The following is an 11,330-nucleotide window of genomic DNA, read 5'->3' on the forward strand; positions in this document are numbered from 1 at the left end:
CCCTAAGCCGTAACAAAGGGCTCCAAATGTGGCCTCCGCAACGCACACCAAAAGTACAAACAGGGACACCATCCATGGCACTGTTAATACTTTAATATTTTTCAGCTGTTGATGGAATCAGCCTCTCTGAGAGCTACCACAGAGTTCGGTAAACCTGACTACCAGCCGGCCTCAGAACCATAAAACTGAGTTTTAGAGCTGTACCCTCATTAGGAGATAATAGAATGAGTTGCCTAGTCATAAAAACAGAGACACAAGCAAAACCCATGCATTGAGTCAAGAAGATCCAGCATTCAATATCCTAAACTGGAAACAATGTATTAAAAATACATCTGCGCCAGCCTAATAGATGAAGAAGGGGTGCGAGGCTGGTAAACAGATAGAAACTGTTTACCCCTTAAGTCTTTGCCTAGGAGGCCTTCTACAAGAAAGTAGCCGGGTGCATTTAACATCTGCCCAAGATGAGTATTTTTATCGAGACACCAGCTTTAGCCTTTACTGAACCAAGAGCCCCAAGGCAGGGGGTGTTTTAAAGTGAAGTTGGCATCTCCTAGCCTTTGCCTAAAAAGGCGTATCCTACAATGCAGCAGGACATGAAGCAGATTGTACTGGGTTACATGTTACCAGTAGCAGGATAACCTGATCTGACAGACATATAATTTATAATTATAAAGAATAACTGCTTTAAAACATTTAATAACTAAATACTGAAAGTTAAGTTCTCACAACATAAAAAAATGCAGATTATAATTTTCATGCGACGCACAGTGGGACGAAATCCCGATTTCGTGGCCAAAAGTCAAATTTTTGAGTTTTATATTTTCGTCTTTTTACGTTCAGATCTTGTTTACAGATAGTCCTAGAACGAAATTCCGAACAGGGCAGGTATATACCTGCTCTAGGGTGGCCTGGGCGTCAGTTGACACTTAGCCTCCGTTCGGTACGCACTAAACAAGTGGACGCGTCGAAAAATTCTTGCCTGTTTTAAAGTGCTATTAAACTGAAGAAACTATTTCAATTGGAATTCGGCAAATAGAATCATTTTCTGGAGGCATGTAGAATATACGGTTATGCACTGTTATTGCTAATTTTAATTTTTTTCATATTTAAATCGCGCGACAAGTAAAAATAAAAAATTGTAAATTTTTTATCTGAAATCGATTTTCTAATGTCGTTTTAAAAATTTAACCGCGGTTATCCACCTTCTTTTGACAAGAATCCGATCGTGTATAGTGTTAAATATAACATATTAAAAAACTGGCTGCCATTGAGTGCCATTTTAATAATGAGACTAGTTTTTATGGAGGAATGCGTAGTGCGACATTAAACTATGTTAATAGATTAATGTCGCACCACGCATTAATGGTCATGGAAATTAGTGAAGTAACATTATTTAATAGCACTAATTACATTTTAATGCAATAATTTTTTATTTTAAATATATGATTTAAAAATTACTTTTCATTCCGTTTTGTGATAATCTCAAAGTTTTATAAAATAGTCCTCAAAGAACCTTCAGCAGTTATTACTGTATTTTTTTTTACAGAGTCTTCCAAATCTTCAAATATGGAATTTTCAAGAAAAGATATATTCTTTATGGTGAAAGACAGTTTAAAAAATGAATATAAATTCATCATTGATGTTTTGACAGATGCAATTTTCAAAAAAACGGAACATGTGATACAAGTAGGCGAGGATGAAATGTCATTATCACGGTTATTTTCAAATTTTTAATCGAGATGGAGAGCAGCAGGAAGATGGGAAGATTAATTTCTGAAAAAAAATGAAGAATGGTTGAAGGGCACCGTACAATTTTCAAAATTATCCGATACTGAATGCACAACACCTGAGAAGATTGTGAAGAGTGCTAATAAAAAAGGAACATGTGGGCGACCTTCGCAATTCTTTGCTTCATCTAGTGAAAGATCAAAGAGGCGAAAGACTCAAGAAGTACGTTCTACTTTTTCTACAGAAGAATTGGCATATGCTGCTCAAATGAGTTTAAGGACTTCTGGTCAAGCACATGCTGCTCAAGTTGTTAAAGATGTCACATTAACAACCCCAACAAGAGCCTCAAAATATATATCCGCTGTTAGTTCACAAAATGAAGTACCTTTAACCCCAGATGAAGCACTTTCTTTAATGATCGAGAAAGGAGAATCAAAGCACTCTTATCAACTATCAAGAAATGTAGCTAGAGCACATAAATGCAAATTATACTCATCATACCTTGAAGTAGAAAAAGCAAAAAAACGTTGCTATCCATCAATTGTGTACACAACTGTTAGTGAGTCGTGCGCACAGATTAAACTACAGGCTTTACTTGATCATACCACATCTAGAATTATACAACTTCAGGCTTCATGTCATTGATACTATAAATCCGGAAATTCTGCAAAAATTAGTACTTTACTGTAAATGGGGATGTGATGGAAGCAGCGGTCAAAGTGTTTATAAACAAAAACTTACTGAGACTGGAAAATCTGATGAAAGCATTTTTTATACTTCTCTTGTATCTTTACAATTAATACACAACCACCACGAGACGCAACTATTGTGTGGAAAAATCCTAGACCATCATCTCCGCGAGTCTGCAGACCAATACGATTGCAGTTTGTACATAAAGATGTACAGTCAACATTGAAAGAAGTTACCGACATTGAACTGCAGATTGAGGGTCTTGCACCATATGCTAATGAACAAAATGGAAAATCCATTTCAGTAACTTATTGTATGTCATTTACGATGACAGACGGTAAAGTCTGTAATGCAGTAACTGGTACCACTTCTACACAACGCTGCTTCCTGTGCAAAGCTTCCTCTAAAGAATTTAATGACATCAACAATATTATAAAAATGGACATTACAACAGATAATTTAAGATTTGGCATATCTACATTGCATGCATGGATTCGTTTTTTCGAGTGCTGTTTGTATCTGTCGTATAAGCTAACAACTGAAAAGTGACAAGCTCGTCGAGAGGAAGATAAAAAGAATGTGAAAATACGGAAGAAATATAGACTCAATTTAGGATAAAACTAGGGCTTACCGTTGATTGACAAAAGCCAGGATATGGAAGCTCTAACGATGGAAATACAGCGCGCCGCTTTTTTTAAAATGCTGCTATATCTGCTGAAATAACAAAAGTCGATGAAAAATTAATTCACCGATTTCATGTTATTTTGCAGGTTATTTCGAGCGGGTTTGATATAGATGATGAAAAATTCAAAGACTATTGTGTAAATACCGCCCATTTATTTGCTGCTTTATATCCGTGGTATTACATGCCTACATCTGTACATAAATTGCTGATCCATGGAGTAGAAATTGTAAAGTATGCCCTTTTACCAATTGGACAACTTTCTGAAGATGACCAAGAGTCACGCAATAAGGACATTAAAAACTTCAGATTACCTCATTCAAGAAAATGCTCAAGAGAATCGAATATGAAAGACATTTTTAATAGGCTCTTATTAACATCAGATCCATTTCTCTCGAGCATCAGGAAATTGCCCCAGAGACCGGTAAAATCTCTACATCAAGAAGCTATACAATTGTTAAAACAACCTGATGTCACCAGACAAGAGACAAGGAACGATTTCAATTTAGATACAAGTGGTTCAACATCAGATTCCGAATCGAATGATTCGAAAATTGATGAATATGACATACGTGATTTTTGTTACTAGGATTAAAGAAACAATTTTTTTTACATATATGTGAGTTAATCTTTTACCCATTTAAAAAAAAAAAAAAAAAAAAAATTAAAATTACAAATTTCTGTTTTTTTATTAATAGTATAAATTTGCAATGCTTTTGCTCTAATTTAACTTCTGAATCATTAGCAATGACCTTGAAAACCAAACTATATGAGATTTCATATTTTCAACGTATGAACAGTTTTGGCCGCCATATTGGAGCCGCCGTTTTGAATTTTTTAAATCTGACCTCAGATTCCTAATCAGTGACCTCGAAAACCCTTAAGTAGGTAATTTGGGAAAATCAGGATTTCGTCCCACTGTGCGACGATTTGATTTCAATTAGTTGATTCAATTCAAATAGTTTAACTAATTTAAAAAATATTATGAGTTTTAGCATTTATACATTTATAATATATTTATACATTTACATATATTTTCTTCTTAAATGTGTGTGTGTTTCTATATATATATATATATATATATATATATATATATATATATATATATATATATATATATATATATATATATATATATATATATATATATATATATATATATATATATATATATGTATTTACGTATATATGAATAATTTTAAATGTATTTTACCAAATAAAGTACTCAATATTTTTAAACGAACAGGGCAAAAATTAATTAAATTGATTAAGTTATATATATATATATATATATATATATATATATATATATATATATATATATATATATATATATATATATATATATATAAATATATATATATATATATACATATATATATATATATATATATATATATATATATATATATATATATATATATATATATATATATATATATATATATATATATATATATATATATATATATATATATATATATATAAACACACACACACACACACTTCAGAATTAAAAAAAATTAAAGTAAGGCATTTAAATCAAAAGTCAAGTTTTTCTGACCATAAATTTTTTACTAAATTTTGAACTTTGTTATGGTCAATTTCACCGTTAGGCAACTTTAGAGAGTCTAAAAGATATGCTAGTTCAGGTTTTTGTTGAATTTTATTGATTAAAGCCTCGTGAACACATTTTACTTTCATTGTGTCAACTAGCACGTCGTAATATAAAAAAATACGACCACTTAATGTAACATAGCAAAAACAAGGTTTTGATATGTTAACGTCAGTTGCATAACTTCCAGCGCAAAATGCAGCGACGTTTTCACTAAATTCAAAGCAAACTATATCTCGAAACTTATCAATAACGTAGGTAACCCCGCTGGTAGCACATAAAATGACCTCTTCATCTCCATTTCGGGTTACATCAAGTTTAGACATTGTCAGCCATTGGTGCTGAGATCTTCTTTTTACGGTATGCTTATTTGATTGAACTGAGTTGTCAAGAATAGCAAAATAGCCATCTTCAGTGCATATAGCTAAAACACCGCTGGTGTTACCTTGACGTTTAATCCCACCAATAACCTCTGTACCCGTGTGATTAAGTTGAGTAGATTTTGGTCTAATGGGATAAAATGTTGGATAAGACTCTTGTTTAGTCAACGAACAGGATTCCATAATAACAGGAGAATCCTAAAAAAACAGGATTAAAAAATTACACTGAGTTTAAGGAAAAGGTTTCAGTAAAACAAACTAAATGCTGCAAACTTTTTATCTACGTGGTAAAACCTATACCGGGGAATCAGCACACTCATTTTGTCCGTTAAACCCGCCCAGAATACAATAACCACCATTTGGTTGTGATGCAATAACCTGTGATGCAATAAATTTTAAAATTAGCATTTACCGATTTCAGCAAAACAAAATAATCAACAATATGGCAAATAATGGATAGATTATAGCTAATAAAATCAAAATTAATTAAATGTAACAACAACAAAAAAAAAAGTTTGAAGAACATAAACCTGGTTCAATCCGTCCGTTCTGCAAACAGCAATAGAGCCAACTTGAGCAAACAAAGAAAACTCTTTTACTAAAACAAAATGACCAACTCCAGTGCGACAAGCCCCAGAAGATTGACCCGGGAGAAAAAAAGATTTAGTCTCTTGGTTAAATTGTTTAGTCGTCATAGAAGGGCATGGACCAGCATTCGCTTCTCTTGGATCTTTGATAGAAATACTGCTTGATCGCAATCTTTCCTCTTTGTCGACGTACGAATCTTTAAATGTGTTAAAACCAATTGGAGATGCATTATCTAAAAGATTAACGCAAAATGTTAAAAGTACGTAAAATGTTAAAGTAAAAGTTTTATCCTTACGTCAAATTAAGCTTTTAAAGAGATATGAAACCTTTTAAAGCACGCGAAAAATTACTTCAATAAATTGTAAGTACAGAAAAAAAAAAGTTATAGGTAGTGATCAACCAAAATTTTGTTTCGGTATCGGTTTCGGCCGAAGTTTCAATAAAAACCGATACCGAAATTTCGGTTTCAGTACTTTTTATAAATTCGGTAAAAAGCAAAATTTCGGTTGAAAAACATACTGAAAACCGATTTTTATCTCGTATAGAAAAACAGTTATTTTTTAATATTTTCACAAAATATTTTAAGAATTTTTACAAAAATATCGAGAACTTCCACAAAATAGGCCGGTTGAATAAAAATGAGCAATTGCTTTTACTCAGTAATTGGTCAGCTTTACGCAAATAAAAACTTTAGCAGTTTTGCTCAAATTTTTATTCACGTAAAGTTAAGCAATTTACTCAGTAATTGCTCAGCTTTACTAAAACTTAAGAAAAATTGGTGAATTTTTTATTCACGTAAAGCTGACCAATTACTGAGTAAAAGCAATTGCTCATTTTTATTCACCCGGCCTAATACCTCAAAAAAATCTTGTTTTGTAGAGAGAATCTGCCAGTTGTTAAATTTCGCTATTAACTTATATCGCCAACTTATGTATTAAATCTCAATTAGGGATACACGCGTAATTAATTCTAACATAATACGAGTATACCGGTTTTTACATCCATTCAAAACAAACATGACATCCATTTAAAACAACCATGACATTCATTTAAAACATCGTGCCAACCAATTAAAACTTTTAACGCATGTGTAATGTTTTAATTTTCAATTAAAACATTTAACGCATGTGTAATGTTTTAATTGAAAATAAAACCTGTTGAGAATGTACCACATTCTCAACAGGTTTTATTTATATATTTATTTATTTAAATTTATTTTTTATTAATATTATATTAATTTATTTTAATTTTATGGAATTTATTTTAAATTTAAATGGATGTCATGTTTGCTTTAAATGGATGCAAAACCATATTTTTTTACATATTTTTTATACACATACTGTATTGGCAAAACAACCATGAAACTTTAATTAATTAATTGAACATCAGTTCAATTAAAGCATGCATGATGATAATTAAAACAACCATGATTTCCTATTAAAATATTTAGCGCATGTGGATATCAGATTTTCATTAAAACATGCAGCGAAATTCTGTTTGCCAAAATACGCGAAAATTTGTTTTGAGATTGGTCGTTGATCAAAGAAAAGTTCAATCTGAAACTTCATTGGCGCGAAAAACTCAATCTGAATCTTCATGCCGCGAAATTCCGTTTCCCAAAACATAGGAGATATAAATTGTTGTAAATCTAGTCGTTGATCAAGGAAAAACTCAATCTGAAGCTTCATCGTTAACATGAGTTAATCGAAACACAATACAATCAATTTTAAGAAGATACGATCAAACGAATTCAACACGTCCTGATTCTAGAGGTGGCGCTCGTCACGTTATTTATAATGAAGAGATTAGAAGAAGAATTAAAGAGCTTATAAACGATAACACAACGACAACTATAATTGAAATTAAACATGTTTTAAATGTAAATGTTCGATTAAAATTGTCTGGAGATGGGTGACCAATCTTGGATACACATATAAAATTACTCGACACATTTATGAAAGAGAAGCGACAATGATGTAAAAAATCTTCGAATTGAATATGTTAGGTGGTATACTTCAGTCTCGCCTATTCATCGCTATCGAAATATTGTTTTTATTGATGAAAGTCCATTTAATTTACACATGTTTCGCAGTCATTCATGGGCAAGAAGAGGAGTAACACCAAACCTGATTATTCGCCCTAGGCAGCGTAACGTTTCGATGATATTAGCCGTCAATGGTTTAAATATTCACTGCGAAGCTGTCAGTGTGTCATTCAACACAGTTTTGTTTCAAAAATATATACTGATGAAGTTGTACGAGTTTTAGGGACAGAGGAAGAATTCACCCTGGTGATAGATAATTTCAGAATACGTCATAATGTTGAGATGAGGGCTCAGAACATTCAAATAAAATATTTGCCACCATATTCACCATTCTTGAATCCGTGTGAAGAGATTTTTTTTATCTTAAGAATAACGTGCGAAGAAATACGGCCCCAGCTGGAAGAAATGAACTAATTACAAGAATGCGTGAGGCATGCTTATCTATTCCTAATGTTAACTTATCGAACTATTACACACAGTGCGAAAGCTTTTTTGAAGCATGTCTTAGGTCAGATGACATACCTCGACAGTAATTGGAAAATAAACACTTTATTTTAAATAATAAAAAAATTTTAAATAATTTTCAAAAATTGAATAAAAAAATAAAAATATATATTAAAATAAAACCTTTTTTTTTAAATAATATAGAATGTTGAGATTGCGCATGCGTTTAATGTTTTAATTGAAAATCACGATTGTTTTAATTGATTGGCACGATGTTTTAAATAAATGTCATGGTTGTTTTAAATGGATGTCATGTTTGTTTTAAATGGATGTAAAAACCGGTAAAAAAGCAACAAATATGAAATTGCATTTTTAATTCAATTTTTTTACTAAAATAAATTTTGACTAGCTGAAATGCCGGTATCGGTTTCGGTAAAATATTTGTCGAAATGTTCGGTTTCGGCACCAAATTTGAGTACCCGAAATTTCGGTTTATTTCGGTTTCTGCATTTTTTCTGTTTCGGTCGATCACTAGTTATAGAATAAAGTGCTTAAATTAGAAACAAAAATGTAACGAACAAACCATTGTCAATACTCCATTTGTATATACGTACAAAACGATCTGTTGACCCAATAATTAGTTCGGCAACACCGTCGTCATCAATATCTTCCACAATAGCAACTTTTGCATTACTTGCTAATTTATCGATGCTTAGTATACGTAAGTCAGTTGATAACTCAGAAAAATCTTTTGGTAAAAGGCACTAAATTATAATCAGCTGAAAGAACATATTTATTTTATAAACTTAATTAAAGCAATTAAATTGTACCGATTATCAACTTTTCAAGAATCAATAGATATTTTTCAAAAAGAGGTATTTGTGTGAAGGAGGGGTGAGGGTAAATAATTAATTAGGGGGGAGGAGTAGATGAAATCCCAATCTACCACAAATTTTGTTTTACTATGAGTAACTTTGAAAATTAGTATTTGAATTTTAAAATCATTGATAAACTAAAGAAAAACCTATTTTAAACTAAATATTGCAAAATTAATTAGTTAAATCTAACAATATATGTAACATATCTAACAATATAAGTACCGGATCAAAATATTTCTGAATTATGTTATAAATGAAAGGTAAAGCTACGAATAGAAATAATATCAACTACTATTTTTTGTAAATGATTTAATGAAGCACATACTTTTTCACTTTGATAGTGGTGAATATGGCACCGAAACAAAAATAAGTAAAACCTATGATTAAGTTAAATATATCTAAAAAAAAAAACAGTTCGGGTATTTTAATTCAGTAAAAACATTAATTGAACTTTAAACTTTAGAATATTTAATCCTTAATCCTTTTTGAAGATGACAAAGATTGAGAAGACTGTGTGGCAGGATTGATAATGTGGCATTGTTAAAGATTAAAAGAAAACACCATAACATCCAAACGATAAGTCTAGTGTGTAGTTATTATGAAAATACAGAAAGAACAGACAAAATTATGACCAGATTGATTTGTGTCATTAGTAAAAGAAACAAAAAAACGAGTTCTAAATTTAGTTATTGTGAATACTTAATGTATCTGAAAGATCCATCAGGGATGGTCAAGGTAGTTTTAACATGTAGAGTATAATGATACAAATAATAAATAAGTAGATTTATAACATATAAATAGATATATAACATATAAGTAGATAAATAACATATAAGTAGATAAATAACACATAAGTAGATAAATAACATATAAGTAGATATATAACATATAAGTAGATATATAACATATAAGTAGATGTATAACATATAAGTAGATAAATAACATGTAAAGTATAATGATACAATAAGAAATAAGAAATTAACAATACTCTCTCTGAAGAAGAAAAAAGGAAAACTGCACAACATAAAACATGAGCATTTGGAAGTAAAAAGAGAAAATATACAAGATAGTGAGTATTACATATGGACTATTAGAACAACAAAGTAAAAGGGTTAAACAAATGATAATGATGCTGATGGAAATGATAATGATGAAATCCACTCTGAAATTTTAATTATACATTTTTCACTCTTTCCTCAATAACTTATTTAAATATTAACTTTAAAAACTGATAAATGATTTATAACATTTGATCAACCCTAGCTACAAACCCAGTCCCAGACTTTTTTTATTAAGTCTAGCCTTAGCTCCAGTCAAAAGCAAGCCACTGTTGGTTACTAAATGTTAATTGCTATTTATATCTCTAATATTTCTTTCTTTCTATTAATTTATTTTATATTTACATATCGCAGTCTCAAAGCTAAATATTATTAAGACATCTTAACAACATTTTTTCAACGTAGATATGATATCACAAATAATTATTGCTGTAAAAAATTTGAAAACAATCATCTATGACTGATTTTTAACTGGGAAAACTAAATATACAAAATTAATACAATCAATTAAAAGTAAACCTCTTTTGCTGTCTTATTTATTTGATTAGGTGCATCAAACATGTGACATCGACCTTCCCTATCTAAAGTTATTAATACAACTTCATCTGAGTCACGCAAACAACCACCGCATAAAACCATTACGGAACCAAGACCTTTAGCTTGCCAAACCTGTTTCGATTGGATACCTTAAAATTTAAGTTTTATTAAATTTTACTATCATTGTTTAAAGAACAAATGAAAAAATAATCTTAACTAATAATTTTAAACATTTTTTAAACTTCTATAGTGATTATCATTATATCAATTATTATTATATTATTGTAATTTATAAATTATTAAATTTTCTTAGTTATGTCTGTAATACTTTCAATTACATTCAATAATACCTTTGTAAATATGCAAATCACCATTTGTGTTGCTAACACAAAGTTCATTGTGTCCATCATTGTCAACATCAACTAAAGCTACAGCATTTTGAAACACAGTTCCTTTAAAGTCTATTTCAACTTTCTGAACCAGCGATATAGATCTCATTTTAAAGACATATTATCATTTTAAAGACATATTATCATTTTAAAGACATATAAATACTCTAAATTTAATTAACATTAAAAAATGATTAAATTCTTAAGTAGTAGATAAAAAAAAGATTAAAAACATTAGGTGTAATGTACATTAAAAAAATACGCAATTAAAAAAGATAAATAAATGTAAAATAAACA

At 30.2% G+C, this 11,330-nt stretch overlaps 1 protein-coding gene across 1 annotated transcript; it reads right to left on the reverse strand.

Moving 5' to 3' along the window:
- Positions 1 to 4,629: 4,629 nt before the first annotated feature.
- Positions 4,630 to 11,201, reverse strand: LOC100212437 (KICSTOR complex protein ITFG2). The gene is made up of 6 exons (XM_065796178.1): positions 10,995 to 11,201; positions 10,627 to 10,793; positions 8,755 to 8,935; positions 5,626 to 5,915; positions 5,396 to 5,473; positions 4,630 to 5,293 (listed from the first exon to the last, which is right to left on the reverse strand). The coding sequence occupies exons 1-6, from the start codon at positions 11,140 to 11,142 to the stop codon at positions 4,643 to 4,645; spliced, it is 1,515 nt and encodes a 504-aa protein (XP_065652250.1). The 5' UTR covers positions 11,143 to 11,201; the 3' UTR covers positions 4,630 to 4,642.
- Between the last annotated feature and the right edge of the window lie 129 nt (positions 11,202 to 11,330).

This window comes from Hydra vulgaris, chromosome 04 (genome assembly GCF_038396675.1).
Source record: "Hydra vulgaris chromosome 04, alternate assembly HydraT2T_AEP".
Classification (NCBI taxonomy): domain Eukaryota; kingdom Metazoa; phylum Cnidaria; class Hydrozoa; order Anthoathecata; family Hydridae; genus Hydra; species Hydra vulgaris.